Source organism: Engystomops pustulosus, chromosome 1 (genome assembly GCF_040894005.1).
Source record: "Engystomops pustulosus chromosome 1, aEngPut4.maternal, whole genome shotgun sequence".
In the NCBI taxonomy this organism is placed as follows: domain Eukaryota; kingdom Metazoa; phylum Chordata; class Amphibia; order Anura; family Leptodactylidae; genus Engystomops; species Engystomops pustulosus.
Window position 1 is genome coordinate 272,355,653 of NC_092411.1, and position 21,739 is coordinate 272,377,391.

Here is a 21,739-nt window from a genome sequence, read left to right on the forward strand (position 1 = left end):
CTCCTATCCTCTATATATGGGCACAGCACAGTACTACTACTCCTATCCTATATATATGGGCACAGCACAGTACTACAACTACTACTACTCCTATCCTGTATATATGGGCACATCACAGTGCTACTCCTATCCTGTATATATGGGCACAGTACTATTACCCCTATCCTGTATATATGGGCACAGCACAGTACTACTACTCCTATCCTGTATATATGGACACAGCACAGTACTACTACTCCTATTCTGTATATATGGGCACAGCACAGTACTACTACTAGTATCCTGTATATATGGACACAGCACAGTACTACTACTCTTATCCTGTATATATGGGCACAGCACAGTACTACTATTCCTATCCTGTATATATGGGCACAGCAACAGTACTACTCCTATCCTGTATATATGGGCACAGCACAGTACTACAACTACTACTGCTCCTATCCTGTATATATGGGCACAGCACAGTACTATTACTCCTATACTGTATATATGGGCACAGCACAGTACTATTACTCCTATCCTGTATATATGGGCACTGCACAGTACTACTACTCCTATCCTGTATATATGGGTACAGCACAGTACTATTACTCCTATCCTGTATATATGGGCACAGCACAGTACTATTACTCCTATACTGTATATATGGGTACAGCACAGTACTACTACTCCTATCCTGTATATATGGGCACAGCACAGTACTACTACTCCTATCCTGTATATATGGGCACAGCACAGTACTACTACTCCTATCCTGTATATATGGGCACAGCACAGTACTACAACTACTACTGCTCCTATCCTGTATATATGGGCACAGCACAGTACTACTCCTATCCTATATATATGGGCACTGCACCGTGCTACTACTCCTATCCTGTATATATGGGCACAGCACAGTACTACAACTACTACTGCTCCTATCCTGTATATATGGGCACTGCACAGTACTACTACTCCTATCCTGTATATATGGGTACAGCACAGTACTATTACTCCTATCCTGTATATATGGGTACAGCACAGTACTACTACTCCTATCCTGTATATATGGGCACAGCACAGTACTACTCCTATCCTGTATATATGGGCACAGCACAGTACTACTACTCCTATCCTGTATATATGGGCACAGCACAGTACTACTACTCCTATCCTGTATATATGGGTAAAGCACAGTACTATTACTCCTATCCTGTATATATGGGCACAGCACAGTACTATTACTCCTATACTGTATATATGGGTACAGCATAGTACTACTACTCCTATCCTATATATATGGGCACTGCACAGTACTACTACTCCTATCCTATATATATGGGCACTGCACAGTACTACTACTCCTATCCTGTATATATAGGCACAGCACAGTACTACTACTCCTATCCTGTATATATGGGCACTGCACAGTACTACTACTCCTATCCTGTATATATAGGCACTGCACAGTACTACTACTCCTGTCCTGTATATATGGGCACAGCACAGTACTACTACTCCTATCCTGTATATATGGGCACAGCACAGTACTACTACTCCTATCCTATATATATGGGCACTGCACAGTACTACTACTCCTATCCTATATATATGGGCACAGCACAGTACTACTACTCCTATCCTATATATATGGGCACAGCACAGTACTACTACTCCTATCCTATATATATGGGCACTGCACAGTACTACTACTCCTATCCTGTATATATGGCACAGCACAGTACTACTACTCCTATCCTGTATATATGGGCACTGCACAGTACTACTCCTCCTATCCTGTATATATGGGCACAGCACAGTGCTACTACTCCTATCCTGTATATATGGGCACTGCACAGTACTACTACTCCTATCCTGTATATATGGGCACTGCACAGTACTACTACTCCTACCCTGTATATATGGGCACAGCACAGTACTACTACTCCTATCCTGTATATATGGGCACAGCACAGTACTACTACTCCTATCCTGTATATATGGGCACTGCACAGTACTACTACTCCTATCCTGTATATATGGGCACTGCACAGTACTACTACTCCTACCCTGTATATATGGGCACAGCACAGTACTACTACTCCTATCCTGTATATATGGGCACTGCACAGTACTACTACTCCTATCCTGTATATATGGGCACTGCACAGTACTACAACTACTTGTGACGGCAACACAAAAATGTGGTTTTTAAAATGTTTTTACTGGTTTTTTTTTTTCAGAAATGTTTTACAGCTACAATAAAAGAGAAATAAAATTGACATGACAATATGACGTAATATACTGTCACCCGGGTGAGGACACGGCTGTGTGACCTCTTCCTTCGTGTAGCAATCTCCTGCAATGTCACGGCGCTGGCCTTTTGCCCATAACCAAGATGGCCGCTGGCACGAGACGCGAGCCATTACGTCATTCGACCCTGTAACTATCGCGTGCCGCTGCCTCCTGTACCATACAGCAGTAACCCAAAATGGCCTCGCGAGCGCATGACGGGGTTGTCACGTGTCACTCGCGTCACCGCGTAGCGCGGCCCCTTCGCCGGCAGTTGGTTGTGCGCAGGCGCGGTAGAGGTGGAGATTGTTCTGGCAGCGGGACATGGAGCAGCACAGCCAGGACACATCCCGGGACTGATCTGTAATATCATCATCATCATCCTCCTCCGCCCGTCCTCACATTATGGCCGCCCTGCTGGTGAGAGGCTGCCTGCCCAGGACCTCCTGGGGGGCCCGGACCCCGCTGCGGTGGAACCGGGGAGACAGTAACAGAGGTGAGAGGAGGCCGGGACATACATACATGTGTTATATATATATTTACACACACGCACCAACCGGGGGTCTATACTGTCATATATTATATATATACACACCAACCGGGGGTCTGTTCTGTCATATATTATATATATACACACTAACCGGGGATCTGTACTGTCATATATTATATATACATGGCTCGGGGTCTATACTGTCATATATTATATATATATACACGGCCCGGGGGTCTGTACTGTCATATAATATATATACACACGGCCCGGGGGTCTGTACTGTCATATATTATATATATATATACACACGGCCCGGGGGTCTGTACTGTCATATATTATATATATATATATATACACACGGCCCGGGGGTCTGTACTGTCATATATTATATATACACACGGCCCGGGGGTCTGTACTGTCATATATTATATATACACACGGCCCGGGGGTCTGTACTGTCATATATTATATATACACAGGGCCCGGGGGTCTGTACTGTCATATATTATATATACACAGGGCCCGGGGGTCTGTACTGTCATATATTATATATACACAGGGCCCGGGGGTCTGTACTGTCATATATTATATATACACAGGGCCCGGGGGTCTGTACTGTCATATATTATATATACACAGGGCCCGGGGGTCTGTACTGTCATATATTATATATACACACAGGGCCCGGGGGTCTGTACTGTCATATATTATATATACACACAGGGCCCGGGGGTCTGTACTGTCATATATTATATATACACACAGGGCCCGGGGGTCTGTACTGTCATATATTATATATACACACAGGGCCCGGGGGTCTGTACTGTCATATATTATATATACACACAGGGCCCGGGGGTCTGTACTGTCATATATTATATATACACACAGGGCCCGGGGGTCTGTACTGTCATATATTATATATATATACACACAGGGCCCGGGGGTCTGTACTGTCATATATTATATATATATACACACAGGGCCCGGGGGTCTGTACTGTCATATATTATATATATATACACACAGGGCCCGGGGGTCTGTACTGTCATATATTATATATATATACACACAGGGCCCGGGGGTCTGTACTGTCATATATTATATATATATACACACAGGGCCCGGGGGTCTGTACTGTCATATATTATATATATATACACACAGGGCCCGGGGGTCTGTACTGTCATATATTATATATATATACACACAGGGCCCGGGGGTCTGTACTGTCATATATTATATATATATACACACAGGGCCCGGGGGTCTGTACTGTCATATATTATATATATATACACACAGGGCCCGGGGGTCTGTACTGTCATATATTATATATATATACACACAGGGCCCGGGGGTCTGTACTGTCATATATTATATATATATACACACAGGGCCCGGGGGTCTGTACTGTCATATATTATATATATATACACACAGGGCCCGGGGGTCTGTACTGTCATATATTATATATATATACACACAGGGCCCGGGGGTCTGTACTGTCATATATTATATATATATACACACAGGGCCCGGGGGTCTGTACTGTCATATATTATATATATATACACACAGGGCCCGGGGGTCTGTACTGTCATATATTATATATACACACAGGGCCCGGGGGTCTGTACTGTCATATATTATATATATATACACACAGGGCCCGGGGGTCTGTACTGTCATATATTATATATACACACAGGGCCCGGGGGTCTGTACTGTCATATATTATATATATATACACACAGGGCCCGGGGGTCTGTACTGTCATATATTATATATATATACACACAGGGCCCGGGGGTCTGTACTGTCATATATTATATATACACACAGGGCCCGGGGGTCTGTACTGTCATATATTATATATATATACACACAGGGCCCGGGGGTCTGTACTGTCATATATTATATATATATACACACAGGGCCCGGGGGTCTGTACTGTCATATATTATATATATATACACACAGGGCCCGGGGGTCTGTACTGTCATATATTATATATATATACACACAGGGCCCGGGGGTCTGTACTGTCATATATTATATATATATATATATATATATATATATATACACACACACACACACACAGGGCCCGGGGTCTATAAGAGATATTTTTTGGGCGCCATCAGTATGTACAGCCTGCATTACATGGGGCTGATGTGTGAGGCCTGGACTTGTCTTCCCCGGTGTACATGCTGGTTCATGCTTTATTATAATCTCTGCTGTCTCCTGGAGCTGGATAGAGGAAGGCAGGGATGCCGGGTGTAAGGCGCTGTTCACACAGCTATACAGAACCATACAATATCCCTTGTGGAAATCCGATCCGTACTGATCCAATCCCTACTGAGACATTCTGGTGTCATTGTGTCTTAACAACTACATTTTTATTTATTTTTTTTTTTTTTGTAACTATATTTATCTATTTATTCATCTTATTGTTACCTATGTTTGTGCAATCTTTATATTTCTTTTTCTATGCGACCTTTCCATATGACCTTTTTATGTCTATCTGACACGTAGATATATATATGATTTTATGTATAGTGTAATCCCCTGCCTCCTGCCTCTTATAGGTTCTGGCACAGTCTGGGCACTGGTAACGCCTGGCATCTCTCTCTTTGTCCTGATATATATATGTGTGTATGTATGTATGTTCTTTTAACTATTTGTTGTCTTCTTATGTAAGTGCCCAATGTCCTCTTATGTGTCCCCCGTGGGGGATGGTTTTGCCAATGAGGAGCATGTTGTTCTGTCTCCCAATGTGCATTGATTTGTAGAACAAAGCCTTAATGTCATGCAAATGGGTTCTCTTGGCTAAGAGGTTCTGCAGCTTATTCATTGCTGATCTATGTGTAGGAGATTGGTGGGAGTCCAACCCCCCGCAGATCGTATGGTAATGGACAGCCGTCATATGTGGACACTTAGGATCCCCCATACAGATGAGATGCCATTCCTCTGTGCATGGCCGAGCATGCATGTCTATTTACTAGAATTTGGGTTATAGAGAGAAGGCAGAACCAAGGCAGCGAATATCCATTGTATATTGTGTGTATATTATTAACAAATCCCGTTTTCTTCCCCAGGTCTCCTCCCGGACCGGGTTTGTCTTGGTTGCGCGTCCTTACGGTTAATAAATCAAAGGTACGTGTGTGTTGTCCCCTGTCCTCATAGTATTAAGTCTGAGCAGGCTCTTAAAGGGGTCCTCTAGAATCATTTACCTCTCAGTAGAGAGGAGGATCGGTATGGAATGGATATCACAGTATCGCTACGTATCTCACACCCCCCTTTGATAGCTGTCACATCAGTGACTCCTACAAAGCTCCGTTCGCTGTCTAGTGGCTGTTCTTGGTATTGCAGCTCATCCTGTTTCATAGAATGAAGCTGTAAACGGGCCATGTGATGAATGGATATTGAACTGTGGGTATACTGAGTGTCTGATATTGGAGCAGCGCTTTAGCTTTGCAGAGGAAGCAGAGAATTTGGAGCTCTGACCCTTATGGTGGTACGCAGATTTTATGGATTTTTTTTTTTTTTTTTTTACAAGAATATAATTGGGCCTACATATGATATGAGAATGAAAGTCTGGGAACCCATGTGCAGCGCGAAATGTTAGTGTATCTGTATGTGTCCTTGCCTATCCATGAATGGGGAGTGACACGCATACTTAATGGGGGTTCCCATTAAATGAGTTCGGCTCTATCCTGTGGATAGGACCAAACTTGCTTATCTGTGGGGGTCTCCGTGATAGGACCTCCACAGATCACAAGAACGGGGGGGGGGGGTCGATGTAAATGATATCATATAGGCTTATGTGAGCGAACGGGGCTGAGCTGCAATACCAAACGCTGCCACAACACCAGGTACAGCACAGGCAGAACATTTGTGGGGCTGCTTAGTGATTTCCGATAAAACTAGAATATCGGGCTCCGTCCTGGATGAGTTTGGCCAGTACTTGTAGTCATATCCGTGATAATCCATGTAACTTGCGTCTTGCATCTCTGTTTGTCCCCCAGGGGTTCTCACGTCCGCACCTGCACAGCCGCTCCTCCTGTTTACATTTCCTTTCCAGACGGGAATCCCGGATTTTCATGGACTAACAGATCAGAAAGAACCTATTTTAGAGTCCACAATCCATCGGCCGCATGGAGGGGGGCGGCCGCCAGTCTGGGACCCCAGTACTCATCCGTCCGTGGTTTGCACTCTACAAGCCCCTTATACGATGACTCTGTGGTAGAAAAATCACTGAAGTCTTTGAAGGACAAAAACAAAAAGCTGGAGGAGGGCGGCCCCGTGTACAGTCCTAACACAGAGGTGGAGACCGTCAAGAAGTCTATAGGGCAGCGGGTCATGGACGAGTTAAAGCACTATTATCACGGCTTCCGACTTCTCTGGATCGATACCAAAATCGGAGCACGGATGTTGTGGAATATCCTCAATGGGGGTAACTTATCCCGACGGGAAAGGAGACAGGTAAGTCTCTTGATTGTTTATGCCTGGAGAAACTTGAGAGTGGGAATGGTGGCCATATTGGATCTGGTTAAAGGCCTGCTAGTAGTCTCTGTTATCGCTTTCTGGCGAGCGGCCATGTTGTTGTGAAGTGATCATCAGGTTATTTTATAGACCGACTGCAAAATTACACCATAAAGACATTTTCCCAGATGGATCTTAGCAGCAGATCAGTGATGGGCTGACACTTGGCACTTTCCACTCCCAGTGATGTCACATACATTGGTCACATGGCCGCTCTCTGGCTCATTGTCATTTGAACTTGTCTGAGCTGTTATACCAGGCACCACCACTATACAGTGTCCAGCGCTGTGACGGATAAAGTGTAGTGATTACGGATTTTAAAGGGGTTTTCCAGGAATGCTTAAAACCTAAACGGCAGACAGGACACAATTGTGTACTTGCTTTAGGTGTCTGGGTCTGACTGTAGGTGTCAAGGGTCATGGAACAACCCGACGGACCGCTGGATGTCCTTGATGATGTAAGAGGTCACCTTCAGTCCCTCAATATTTTAGTTATGGAAAACCCCTTTAACTTGTGTACCCTGGCAAAGGGAGAGATGAGCTGCTCCCAGATGCACATTGCCCCGCTTATCACCCAGGTAAATGTGTCAGGAGAGGGGCTGATGCTGTAATCGTGGTCTGTGTTACACTCGCTGCAGGGGGATAAATTCGGGTGATGTAGGATGAAGTCCCCCTTTTAGGTTGGGTGTTAAGTGATGTGTGCTGGTGCCTGGTCTGGGGGGTATTATGATCAGGGTTATACACTGGCACCTCGTGGCATTGCTGTGGGTGAGTGTACAGTCTGTTCTGGCAGGGACATGTCTGCACACAGGCGCTGGCTCACACCCCAGTAAATCTCGCTGATTGTTTTCTGCAATTATCAGGAGCGGCTGCCGGGAAACCTCACTGACGTCTGTCATGTCGTGTCGTCTGGGGTATCACATTAATGGGGCGGACACCCGGCTACTGTTTCCTTTTCTACAGTAGATTAGTTGTAATGTGACACGAACAGTAACAGTCACTAGTGCGGGGGTCCTGAGCCCCCCTGTTTAGCACAGAGCAGTGTTAGAGTATGCCTGCTGCCTCTCCACTTTATAGGGGTTTCCCAGGACACAGATCTGTGAGTGTTCGACAGCCCCACATATCGGCTGTATGAATGAGCTCTGCGGTCTTATCAATGCTAAGCGAGCACAGTGCCACACATTGTACAGTGGTCGTGGTTAGTACTGCAAATGCTGCATTTGAATAGGGCTCAGCTGCAACTGGGTCGTGTGTCTGATGGACGCAATGTCGCAGGCCCGGGAAGCTGCACATTGGTGCGCCGCCTGGGTGTCAGACCTTATCTGATCTTATGTTTTATCATACAAGTCATTAGTATTTTAATCCTGGAAAACCCCTTTTAGTCTTTAGACCTGACAGATATTGCTGAGCTCTGGATGTTACCATTAGGCCAATACTCATAGACTGTGCAGCAGGACTGGACCCAGTGTGATGCTTAGAGGGTCAGTGGTGGAGCCCCCTACTGATCGGACAATTGTCACCTATCCTATGGATTAGGTAAAAGTGGTGGATTGTGGGAAAACGACATTTGTTATGATTTATTCAGGGAGAACTCAAATTTGGAGAAATAAAACGCAGAATGAAAGGTCCAAAATTTTGGACTGTCCGTGGAGAGACTGGGTACAGTTTGCTTTGTGTAAAAGTTTTCTTCATGAAACAATACAGACAAAGTAGGGGAAAAGTTACTGTCATACTTTATTCCCTCCCTGCTGGGTAATCAGAGATGGAAGGTTCATATTAATCTATCTGTATGATCTTTGTGGATCTGATACTTAAATAGCTGCAGTTCCCAGCACTGTCCACTTTACAGATCATGGAGCTATACTTGCAGCTTGTTCTCCTATACCAGTGCTGTAGGCTGCTGGAATCAGCGGACGGGTTGGATCCCTCCATAGTTGTGGTATTGATGACCTGTCCCATGGCTCCTGGTGGGCTGTGGTCTTGTGACCCGGATGGAGGGGATACAGAACACCCTATTGCTTCTTGGTAGTAGTTCCAGCAGTCGGACCACCCTTACCGGTCCTCTCCTGAATTCCCCTCTGGGCTAGGGATTTCTGTATGATGTTTAAAAGGTCAAGTTTCCTATAAGTGTATAAAATATATGAGGTTGTCTTGTGGCTGTGGTCATAGTTACATTATTTTCGGAATGTTGTGTGTGTGTGTGTGTGTGTGTGTGTGTGTGTGTGTGTGTGTTTTTTCCTCTTTTTTCCTTTTTTTTTTTTTTTTTTTTTTTTTTTTTTTTTAGAGCTGTAGTAAATTTCTGTTTCATTCTGTGAGGGTAGTAATACTCAGCCTCCACATGCTGGTCTCTATACATGGCACCTACACTATACAGAGACCTCCAGAGCCCCCGGGTACAATGCCCCCAGCTACATGTGATCCCCATGTAGTGGTCAGCAGGTAACCCGAATGTATATGTCTGGAATAACACTCCCTCATACACACAGCTGCACATTGTGCATATGGAGGTCACTAGAGGCTGTTGGGTTTGCTCTTTTTCAGGATACATTTAAAAAAAAAAAAAAAAAAAAGTGTTTTTAAGCAAAATCAAGGGTGAGTTACAAGATGAGCAGAAGTAGCCCCCCCTACCACAGCCGATCACTTGAGGCATCAACAATGGTAGATCAAAAGGATTTCTCCAATCAAGCTGAACTGCGCTACCGTACACCACCTGTAGGCAAGAGTGGCGCTGTTCTTGAAGAAAGAAAGAACAAAATCACATTTCTTTTATTTTCCTCTACTCTAGGACAGCTTAGTACATAATGGAGCTAAAACTTTGTTACATCCCATAGCAAAACCCCAACACAGATGGGTATATGATTACTGGTGGTTTCTAAGTCTGTATATCTATCTATCTCGTATCTATATATCGGTCATAGAGATTGTGTGGGCATTGCTCGCTGTACCCACCGTGATGAGATCTGTCACTCAGACACATTAATGACACAGCCTGTGTACCCCTTTAAAAATATAAATGGGGGGAGATTTATCAGAAGTGTCTGAGAGCAGAACTGTTCTAGATTCTCATGGCAACCAATGAGAGCTCAGCTTTCATTTTCCCAAAGCTGTTTCTAAACTGAAAGCTGAGCTCTGATTGGTTTCATAGTCAACCAGAACAGTTTTACCTCAGACGCTTCTGATCAATCTCCCCCATTGACCTTGAAGTTAATGGAAAGATCCTGGGGATGAATAATGGCGGCGGATGCGCTGTGTGCATTAGTCTGTAGCTGTGCTTGTCTCTTGCAGTTCCTGAGGATATGCGCCGACCTCTTCCGGCTGGTCCCCTTCCTCGTCTTCATCATCGTCCCGTTCATGGAGTTCCTACTTCCAGTTGTATTGAAGCTGTTTCCAAATATGCTGCCTTCCACGTTTGAGACCACTTCTAAGAAGGTGAGGATCTGCTCTGGAGACGCACACTGTCATGTGGGTTAGGACCCATGCACACGGGCGTATTGGGGCAGCACAAGTTCTCCCTGGATCATGGCCCCCACAGAGGCCTATTACACCCGGTTACAATGTCTCTCCACACTGTGGCCACTCGGCTTCCGATGGAGAAGGGAGGGGTGAGCAGCAGCACCCCTTCATCACCCGGCTGTAAATGGGCCACATACCTGGCGCGTTTAAGCCCGCCGTTGTGTGCATGAGGCCTAAAATAAAGACATGTTGTGGTTTAGGGTTATGTAGCCCGTCCAAATTCTTCATGCAGTCCTAGACATTATTGCATGTGGCTGGCACCTAAATCAGTAACCAAAATATCTGTGTGGTTCCAGCCTTTATGGGGGTTAATGGGAATTGAAAAATATGGCAGCTTCATTTCTAGAATAGCACATCTTTCAATGACGGTGAGCTGCAGTACCACCCACAACCTACCGGCAACGGTGGCACTGCTCCGGATATAAGGAAGATGTTCTTGTGTAATTTCTTATAATATTATTGCCCCGCAGGAGGAGAGGCTGAAGAAGGAGCTGAGGGTGAAACTAGAGTTGGCCAAGTTCTTACAAGACACCATCGAGGAGATGGCCCTCAGGAACAAAGCCGCCAAAGGCAACGTGACCGAAGAGTTTTCCAACTTTTTTCAAAAGGTATGGCTTTTGTTGTGTTCCTTTACGACTGGGTGAATAGTGTACAAGAGTGGTGGGTCAGGGAACCTTTTAAGGCGCTGGTCCCACCTCTATCAGGGCTAGGACTATCTACTATGGGTATATTTAGGGAGGGAAGCACCCCATTATGTATTCCAGGTAGTGGCATGATGACTTCTGGCTATGGTAGTGATTATTATTAGAATGGAGCGGACCCGAAGGTTGCGTGGACTTGGACATATTTCCGGACTAGCGGCCTGAACTGACGCCCCTAACTAAAAGGGGACACTCCCGGCCAAGCACAGCCATGGCTAGTAGTTACGGGTGTCAATTTGCCAGATTTTTCCGCCCGCCAATCCCACAATATGTCTGGGTCGTGGTGCCAAACCCGAAAACAAATGTCTGGTCTGCTCCTCTCTATTACATATATATCATAGGTATATGCCAAAGCTTTCCAGTTGCTCCCAGCAGTCCCAGTATTCCTCGGCCAGGTTACCAGCGGTCGCAGGGACTTACCAGGAGATAAGAGTCATTACTGCCGTCTCCTTCACCCTCCACAAAGTCCCTTTGGCCTTAAGATTATGAATGATTTTCCAGGGAACTAGAAACTGACTGAAAGGTCAGACACCTAAGAGGACATAAGTTACATAACCACGTCCCATTCGCTGTGCACAGATTTAACTCTTTAGTTGTGAACGGCATGACTCCCAGCCTAGTGGGAATAGCAAAGCGAGCGGTAACATGATCTGTGGACTTCACCATCTGCTGGGAATCTGCAACCAGCCAAATCACAATGAGAATCTCACTGCAGGTTTATGTCCGAATTTTGATGTACATAAAGAGCATGGAGATACCTAAGCCCTTATTCATAAGTCCCCTTTGCCTCTCCCAGCCTGGTGCTGGCTCACAATACCCGATGCAAAACTCTGACCAAATCACTGCCTAAGGCTATTTGCACATGGTGGAGTTCACCTGGGAAACTTAGTTTTTGTCAGCTGGATTCAGCTGACCTGAAGCGCCCGCTACCTTGTCAAAGATTAAAATTTTTCGAGGCACGTGAAGCCAGCATAAAAGTTTGGCTTCTCGCCCTATTATATGGCCTTGGACGGATCTCATTCAGCTCTTAAAGGAAACCTCTCTCAATCTCCACCTTTCTGACTTGTAGTAATTGGAAAATCGTGTTTTATCCCCAGATCCGGAGCACCGGCGAGAGGCCCAGTAATGAAGAGATTGTGCGCTTCTCCAAGCTGTTTGAGGATGAGCTGACCTTGGATAACCTGACCAGGCCGCAGCTGGTGGCTCTGTGCAAGCTCCTGGAGCTGCAGTCCATCGGGACCAACAACTTCCTGCGCTTCCAGCTCACCATGAAGCTGAGGACCATCAAGGCGGATGACAAGGTAAAGTGTCTTTGTGTAGATGCACCTGTATCCTTTGCATCCTCATCGTCACTATGTATCAGAAGGTTGAATTGTTGGTGGCGTGCGATATTTAGTCATGTGGCTTTGTGTTCTTCCTGGTGTCAGCTGATTGCAGAGGAAGGAGTGGACACGCTGAATGTGAAGGAGCTGCAGGCAGCGTGCCGTGCCCGGGGGATGAGAGCGCTGGGGGTCACCGAGGAACGGTTACGAGAGCAACTCAAACAGGTTAGAGGCAGCTGATACTTATGAGACCCTTCCTGCAAAAGATAAGATTTTGGATGGAAAAGCTTGTTTTTGTGAACTGCTCAGTAAATATTCCAGCAGGGCTCACAACATATACACCCGGAGTGTTCGTAGAGATATACTGGCAGGTTTTTTTTTTCCTCTGTATGATCAGTATACTTTGTATGCTGCAAAAAACATGGGATCAAAAAACACCATAATAGCCTATGGTGGATGGATGCCACTGTATTGCATCCATCACCGGCCTCCACTGGTTGTACACTGAGGGGTCCCCAGTGATATCACTGACCATATGTGCTATAGGTTATGTCACTGGGGTAACCTCTAGAACATTGGCAGTTGCCTAAAACTTGCATCTTTCATTGTTTACTTCTCCTCCTGCTTTCCGGTGTGGAACAGGAGGACGTATTCCACTCTGTGTATGCATTGCGATTCGTCTTAGCTCTCGTTGTAAAGACACATGAGCAATCCTGCTAACGTATCTTTAGAACGGACAGCAATAACACAGTCTGAACATTGTCTTACATTCCATAGGATAGGTGATAAGTATTGGCTCATACCTGGAAACTTGTCATTTAAGAACTTCCCCTAGGTTGGCCTGAGTGTCTCTATCGGGCAATGCCGGAGTTGTAGCATGGTTTCCTGGCAGTGTAACAGCATTATAGTAGATGGTAAAAGTAGTTGTCTCTTTGTTTGTGTTGTTAAAGAAAATCATCTATAGTGTGGAGAGTATGTAAAACTTTCTATATGATGCATAACGCTGTCTTTTTGTTGCTCCCTTACAGTGGCTGGAGCTGCACTTGAATCAGGAAATTCCCACCTCGCTGCTGCTATTGTCCCGAGCTTTGTATCTCCCCGACACGTTGTCACCAGCTGATCAGCTCAAAACAACCCTCCAGACCTTACCCGAAAGCATGGTATGTACACCGGCCTCCCAGCTCAGCAGGCGGGTGAATGAAGTCATGTGACATAGATTCAGTATTGTAATTGCCTACTCCTGCAACTACCTATGATGTCCACCCCCCCCTGCCCCCCCCCCCCCATGCAATTTCAACATTGATGACCTATTTTCAGGATAGGTAATCAGTATGTTACCAGTGGGGGCCAGCAACTGTACCCCCTCCCAACTGGTCAGCTTTTCTGGCATTAGCTGCAGCTGCCCTGCACGTCGTCTATACAATGGAGGGATCCTCCTTCTATTAGACAGTGGATCAGGGTTACTGAGTGGGCAGCAAACTCTGTAATACAGTGGATTGTGCCCCATGGCTACAGCTGCTATTGTCAGGTCATGCTGGGAGTTGTAGTTTGGAGGCTACTGATGTAATGGGATATTGTCTTCGTCTGTAAATTACCCTCTCCAGTGAGTAATAGCAGTGGAAATTTGTAGTCAACTTTACAGTTGAATCTGCCCCATTATGAGAGGCTGAATCTAGATGTGTCAGGGATGTAACCTTGTCATCCGTTTCCCAGGCTAAAGAAGCTCAGGTGAAAGTGGCTGCGGTGGAGTGTGACAAGGTGGACAACAAGACCAAGCTGGAGGCCACGCTTCAGGAGGAGGAGGCGATCAGGAAGGAGAAGGAGCAGGACCGACTTGCTGAAGTGGCCAAAGAAAGCTTACAGACGGCAGCTAAGGTAAAGCCGTGCTTTCTTATTGGATTGAGGAAATCTGTGTAGAGTCCACAAAACTGCTGGAATAGCAGAGCGATTATGTCCCAACCCGCTACGAACACATGACTTTATTGCTCCTGTGGAGGCGCTGCAGCAAATACTGTAGAGGAAAGCTTTTTTGGAGAACCTATTGACTGAAATACATTGTGTGAAGCCGGTGCCATACGAACACTTTCGGTTCCTTAGAAACGGACCACGTGCTGGCCAGGATTTATGGAGCAACCACAGAGCAGGGGATGATGCTCCTTGCATCCATTCATGTATGAGATTCCCATTTGTGGTCGGTTCATGAAATCCAGCCAGCGCTTACTCTGTTGTAAAAGAGGTTTAAAATTAAGGGGTAAACATTTTTCCTACCCCCTGTGTGAGGACTCCCGGTTCTGTGTGGACTGCAAGCACTGAGGCTCCTTGTCAATGCTCTGGCCACAATGACATTGTGTGCAAAAAGGTGATGGATCTGTGCTTATGTCATTTTTGGGCACATGTGAGGTCAGTGTTTGGGCCTAGTAGTCACAGGAGCCTCAGCACTTCTGGTCCAGGCAGGGACAGAAGTAAAGGGGTCTATTGCTGCAATGCAGCACTGGGAATAAATGTGTTGTACATTCATTAGCTATAAGGGGGACATCCCTTTAAGAACTTTCTGAAACCTAACATATTATATATATCCCTCACATATCTTGATTTATGTAGGGCATTATAGACTGTTTAATATTACAATTATAATTTTACCATCATTGAGAGAAAAGGAGACAGTTTTACCCCCCTCTCATAGACTCTTACTAAACGTTATCAGGTGGAGGCGGCTCCAGAGCTGGAGTCTGTTTCAGCTGAAGTGAAGACCAGTGAGGCAGAGAGACCAGAAGTGGTGCCGGCACCGGCAGCTGACCAGGCGGAGGTACTGAAGGACACTGCGCCCGTCCTGGAGGGTATTAAGGTTGGTTTCCTGTTTCGTAATTGTTATTTTGTCTTGTTGTTTATATAATGGAAGTAGGCAATACACACAACATTGTATACAGTCCTGATAGGTCATCATGTTGTAAGTAATAATGGAGACCCTTTTTCGGGCACAGACACTGCACAAGCCCATCGCGCTGCAGCACCCTCTTGGCATAAGCTCCTATCCCTGACCTTACCTAATGTATGAAGAGGCATGAAAATCGATTGCAGCACATGTTGGCGTCCAGCGTCTTGCCTGTGGTGTATATCGGTAGACGTCTCGCTGACCTCTGACTACCCCGGACCTTCACACTACTAAATATAAATGTGACCGCGTCTGGGATAAAGCTAAAACTGTCTCTGACTTTCAGGGTGAGGAAATAACCAAGGAGGAGATTGACATCTTGAGTGACGCCTTCACCAAGCTCAAGGAGCAGAAGAAGTTACTGACTAAGGAGAAGGAGGAGCTGTCTGAGCTGAAGGATGACGTACAGGAGTACAGCGAGGTGAGACCAGGGTTCTGGATTTGGATTAGATTTTATTTAGGGGGGCAGTCATGTTATGTTCATTCAAACATGACCACAGTGGCTAGCGATTTGGCTCAGCAGTCTGATCCAACCATAACATAAGGGGCCATCCGGACAGGTAAGGACATGTCCCAGTTTGTTTTATTTACTGTAAATGCAAAAATTGCCCCTTTTTTATGTGGGTTTTTACACTGCAAAGTGTTTGATACCAGACTCGATATTTAGTTGCTTCAATTTTGCAGGATCTGGAGGAAATGAAGAAGGAACTATCAAAGACTGGCCAAGAGCTGGTGGTGGAGGAGTCCAAGGCGAGCAAGAGGCTGACCAAGAGGGTGAATCGCATGATCGGGCAGATCGATAAAATCATATCTGAGCTGGAGAACGAGGACACGGTGCTGGATGCTGGGAGCGGGGCCTCCCCACCCGTTGGGTGAGTGCAGGGGATTTTATAAGAACTGGAAAACTTAAGTAGAATTTTTTTTAAAATTAAGATTCTTGGTTCTGTTCCGTTGGAACTCTGAGCACTCGCCCAACACCAGGGTCATTATGAGTAGTGTCTTTATGTTAGGGACATGCATTTTCGTATCATGTGATCACTAAGGGTCCCATTTTCCCGGATCCCCAGTGATAAGACGCTGCTATAATGGCATCTTCTCACTCTATATCAACATCTTGGTAGTGTTTGGGAATACCATAGGACTGGGCCACTAAACACCCAGTATTTGCACCTTTCATATTGTCTCCAGAATGACCACCCCTAGAAAAAGTTTACATTTCTTAAACTAAAAGCTTGATGTACCAATTATATTATAGAAATTGCACATCTGCTGTTACTACTATTGCTCCCTACTGGTTGAGAATGTGTACTGCATTTAATATCCGCATAACCAAGTACTTGCAAAGATTCTCCTGGTTTCTATGTAGAAACTATATGTACATGCTCTTGGTAATGGGCTGATTCAGCCTGGTAATGGGTAATGAGCTGGTAATTGCCGTGTCTCTATAGTACAGGGATGTGATGTTACTTGTTTTATATCTGTATGTTTTCAGTCTTATCCTCCTGTCTTGTCCCGTTTCGTGTGTGATATCCGGTCCATAATCTGTGTGTGTGTGTCTTGATTGGTTGCGATCATACAATCATTTCCAGATCTTTTGCGAGCAGCAATCATCCGAGGTCCCTGGCGTAATTGCCTCCCCCCGCTTCCCTCCCCCCCCCCCACCTCTGTTCTGCTTTGCTCTTTCTCTTATTTTAATGGCTATAACTGTTTGCTGTACACAGATTGTATTTCGCCTTTAGGGAGAACCTTGTCAGCATTAATGAGCTCATTAACATCATGAGGCACATCCAGAAGATCCCGGAGCAGAAGCTGCAGAGAATAGCCGAGGCTCTGGACGAGAACAGGGATGGGAAGATCGACCTGGATGATGTGGCAAAGGTGTGTGTGACCTGTGTCATAGTGTAGAGTAATGGGATATCATTAGTATTTGCCATCATTTTATATTTGCTGGGACCTCTCTGTACTTCATTGGATATGCAAATCAATCTACAAGTGCACAGGGGGGGAGGGTCTGATGCACCATATTTGCCTATAGGCCGTAGCAAGTGTTTCAGCTCTTCTCTCTAATCACTGACCAGTGCAGGTTGTAGTCTCTGCCTGTGTCACCAATATCTGTAAAAAAAAAAAAAAAAAAAAAGAATTAGCTCCGCCCCTAGTGCACTTGCATACTGATTTGCATATTCAGAAACAAATTATTATCTTTGCATCTCTTTATGTAGAGATGATCTGTTCATACGGAAGTCTTCTTATATATGTTATCTATGGCCTCCTTCCTTCTAAAATCAACCTTTAAAATTATACTTATGAGAATGAAGGGCTTGTGTGTGTGTGTGTGTGTGTGTGTGTGTTACCAGAGTCCCCCCTGTTCTGTAGTTTCACTTGGTGTTACAATGTCTCTCTCCCCTGCTCCCCCCCCCCCACCTGATGTAATTTCATACTATGCACCTCACTGTCTAACAGCCTGTGAGACTAGAGCATGGAGGGGCTCTGATAACACCCCCCAGAGCCCTTCGGTCCTATTAGCATAATTTAAAAAGTAGATTTTAGGAGGAGGGAGGCCATGGATAACATATATAAGGAGATCACCACAGTCACGGTGCCTGGATCTATGAGTAATGTCCCTGGTTTATCAGGATGGATTGTGATGGTAGATTTCCTTTGAAGGCACCTACGGGGCACTAGTTGCACTTCAGACTAGAGCCAATCCCTTTGAGCTTGTACTTTTCTCCCAGGACCTCTCCACACTCCTGTCTTTGTTTCCTCAGGTAGTGGAGCTGATCGACAAGGAGGACATTGACATCTCCACCAGCCAAGTGGCCGAGATCATGGAACTTCTGCAGAAGGAGGAGAAACTGGTGGAGAAAGAGAAGGCGAAAGAGAAAGCGGAGAAGGAACATGTGGCCGAAGTGCAGAACTAGCGCTGCCCCCCCCCTGCACACGCCTCGTCTCCACCTGCACATCTCGTAACTTATTCATTACCGCTGCTACGTGTTTCTATTGCTTTTGAGGTGATTTCATGGCCAGGTGACATTGTGCACTGTTATATGGAGTGAAATAAAGGCTTCATGTACATCGTCCACCATTCCAGGAGCTTTAGGCTTTTTTTACCACTTTTTTTTTTTATGGCGCAAAAATCCTGTGCAGTTCTTTTTTATTTTGCACGATTTTGATGATTTCTTTTTTTGAAGGGGTTTGTAGATTTTCAGCTTCATTCTATCGTCTGAGCCATAGTAAACAGCCTGATTCCCATCCCCAAGCACTGCTATATGGGACCCGGGCACTAAAAGGGATGACGTTCGTATTTGCACTTATTGTCATTTTGGTAAAGCAAATCTTGGTGGTAAATGATGGAAATTCACAGGAATATTTAGGGAATATAGCAAAACTCTGTGTCTGGTACATAAAACGGCAATACCTATACTGGACACATTGTTATATAGTTATTAGGATACATTGCACATAAGCACCAAATATAGTATCAGTATAGACCTATATAGGATTGTAGATATATTTGCACTACCTGTATTATACATGGTAATATATTTGCTGTAGTATATTCCCTGGGAAGGGTTATGATGTTATCTGCACCTATAGAGAATGTAGCAAAAGCAATATGTACTGGGCCCATAGGGAATATAATACAATGCTCTTCATTAGTTTGTACTGTGTAGATGGAGGGTACCTGTACAGAACCCTTAAAGGAACCATTTATAGGGTGGTAGACGATTGGGCTTTGTCTGTAGAGAATATGATAAATGTGTGCATCAAGGATGTATGGAGAGCAGAATTGCATCTGCAGGGCCCCCTGCAGGTAGGGGGTATATATACAAGAACCAGAGGCAGTATAGAAGAATCGGTGCATCATGTAGTCATTTATAGAGTGGCACGTTATTGAGCTTTGCTTGTAGAGAATATGGTAGAAGACGTGCAAGAATGTAGGGAGAGGACTATGGGTGCAGAACCTATAGATCCAGGGCGCCAGCATAGTCCTATACAGGTAGAGGGGACATATATTTGACCCATAGCCAGTATAGAAGAAGCAGTGCATCAGTGTAGCCCTTTGTAGGAGGATGACGACTACTGTGCTTATAGGACATACAGTGAATAAGGAGAGGACTATCCGTGGAGAACCCTAAAACCAGGGCGCCAGCATAGTCCTATGCAGGTGTAGAGGTCACATATGTAAGTCCTATAGCACTAGAGAAGAACCAGTGCGTCAGTATGGTCCCATATTGGTAAGTAGGTAGGGTTAAGTTTATGCTGTTCCTATAGGTAATATAATAGTACCTATGGGTTACTATAGTCCCTGTAGGTAAAAGGTTGGCTTTCCCGTAGGGAATATAATAAAATCTCATGGGTACCAGGCTCGTTTCTATGGCCAGAAGGACAGAAGCTGCTGAAAGATGCATATCCTTATATAATTAATCCCTCCATTTTGGTTTAGCTTCAGGGAGTGTAGCAGAAGCAGTAAAAGGGATTAATAATCCATTGCTGCTTTTCTTCAAATAGAGCGCCACACCTGTGCTCAGGTTGTATGCGGTATTGCAGCTCAGCCTCATTCACGTTAAAAGAGCTCAGCTGCAGTACCAAGTCATGGCCAGGCGTGGCGCTGTTTATTTTAGAACGCGGCCATGTTAATCTAATCCTCTATCAAGTAACATAAGCTGCTTCTCTGCTCGCTCTTTAAATCCTAAACCTCTTAAAGGGGAAGTCTTCACTGTTACCGCTATTGGCTTATGCGTCTACATGTTAACCTCCTAACCTTTCCCATTTTTAGGGTGATTGTTCTGCAAAGCGGGTCCTAAAGTGGGTGAGGATTTGTTAAAATATGCACTAAAATGGGGGCAAATCTGGTATGTCCCTGTAATAAGGAGGAATAACGTAACAGGACTGTGGGTGGCATCTAATGCAGACCCAATGGCGTCATGTGGGCTCATGACCGAGCGGCCACGGTGCAGACTCCCCCGAGTGTTACTTTTGACCGATTTGACTGTTTTTGTTGTATTTTGGCCTTTTTTATCATTTGAACCTTAATTTAAATTGCGGAGGCGGAGAATGTATTATTGTGGTATTTCTATTTTTTTTTTTTTTATCAATTTGCCTTCATTCATAGTCTAGGAAGATCCCTCCTATTTATTTCAGGCCCGATCCCGCGGTGCTTTTTGTGTTAAAAGTCAGGAATGTATTTTTTTTTTTTTTCTCTTTTAATTTCTATGCATTTTAATACAGCAGCACTGGGCAAGGGGCGTCTTCATTTAATGGATGTTGTGTCCAGGACTTTTATACTGATAATAATATGGAATCTGCTATGACTTTTGATTGTAAATATAATAAATGGCAATGTATATTGGAGGGGGAGGGGGCAGACATAGAGGCGAAATGTCGCTCTCCAGGCCCCCCCCTCCCTCCCCATTTTTCTCTTACTGCTGCTTTGCTAATAAAACGACGTCTGTAGAAATTCCCACTCGAATGTTCACTGTGTAAAAAGTCTTATTTTATGGAACTTCTCAAGATTGGATAAATAGGACCACTTAAAGGAAATCTACCACCAGGAGGAAGGATTGTAAACCGAGCACACTGACATACTGGTGTGCGCCCCCTACAGCACGATCCAAACTTTTTTCGGCTCCTCATGCCCTCGTTTTTACACAAAAAAAGGGTTTAAAATTATGCAAATGAGTCAGAGGAGCTCCAGGTATCATAGCTGTCAATTGAGCCCCGAACCCCTCAGGCTTATTTGCTTAATATTTTGTTGAAAAAGGGCATAAAAAGCTTAAAGGAAACCTACCATTTCATTTCGTGCATTATGAAGCAAACATACCTTGAGAATGCTGTAGCTACACTGATGCAGAAACATATCTTGTTTAATGCCTGTGCTGAGTGGTTTTCCTGAAAAAACTATTATAAAATTCAGGACCTTGGGAAAGCTGGATCCTCATTACACACAAGCTTTC

General features: G+C 44.9%; 1 protein-coding gene across 2 annotated transcripts; it reads left to right on the plus strand.

The window, feature by feature from the left end:
- The first annotated feature begins 2,530 nt into the window (after positions 1-2,530).
- LETM1 (leucine zipper and EF-hand containing transmembrane protein 1) lies at positions 2,531-21,243 on the plus strand. 2 transcript variants are annotated; one of them, XM_072126216.1, is made up of 14 exons: positions 2,531-2,773; positions 5,872-5,929; positions 6,802-7,258; positions 10,603-10,746; positions 11,301-11,438; positions 12,629-12,832; positions 12,959-13,078; positions 13,882-14,013; positions 14,567-14,728; positions 15,558-15,698; positions 16,072-16,206; positions 16,470-16,657; positions 17,507-17,663; positions 18,551-21,243. In XM_072126216.1, the coding sequence occupies exons 1-14, from the start codon at positions 2,683-2,685 to the stop codon at positions 18,701-18,703; spliced, it is 2,280 nt and encodes a 759-aa protein (XP_071982317.1). In that variant the 5' UTR covers positions 2,531-2,682; the 3' UTR covers positions 18,704-21,243. The 2 variants fall into 2 exon arrangements, with proteins under 2 accessions (XP_071982317.1, XP_071982318.1); XM_072126217.1 differs by having other exon boundaries at positions 17,525-17,663.
- Positions 21,244-21,739: the final 496 nt, after the last annotated feature.

Excerpts from the sequence above, each read along its gene's own strand:
- LETM1 (XM_072126216.1), top strand. The coding sequence starts at position 2,683 with ATGGCCGCCCTGCTGGTGAGAGGCTGCCTGCCCAGGACCTCCTGGGGG. Across the intron at positions 5,930-6,801 it reads TTACGGTTAATAAATCAAAG|GGGTTCTCACGTCCGCACCT; the intron begins GTACGTGTGTGT and ends TTTGTCCCCCAG. Across the intron at positions 11,439-12,628 it reads TTTCCAACTTTTTTCAAAAG|ATCCGGAGCACCGGCGAGAG; the intron begins GTATGGCTTTTG and ends TTTTATCCCCAG.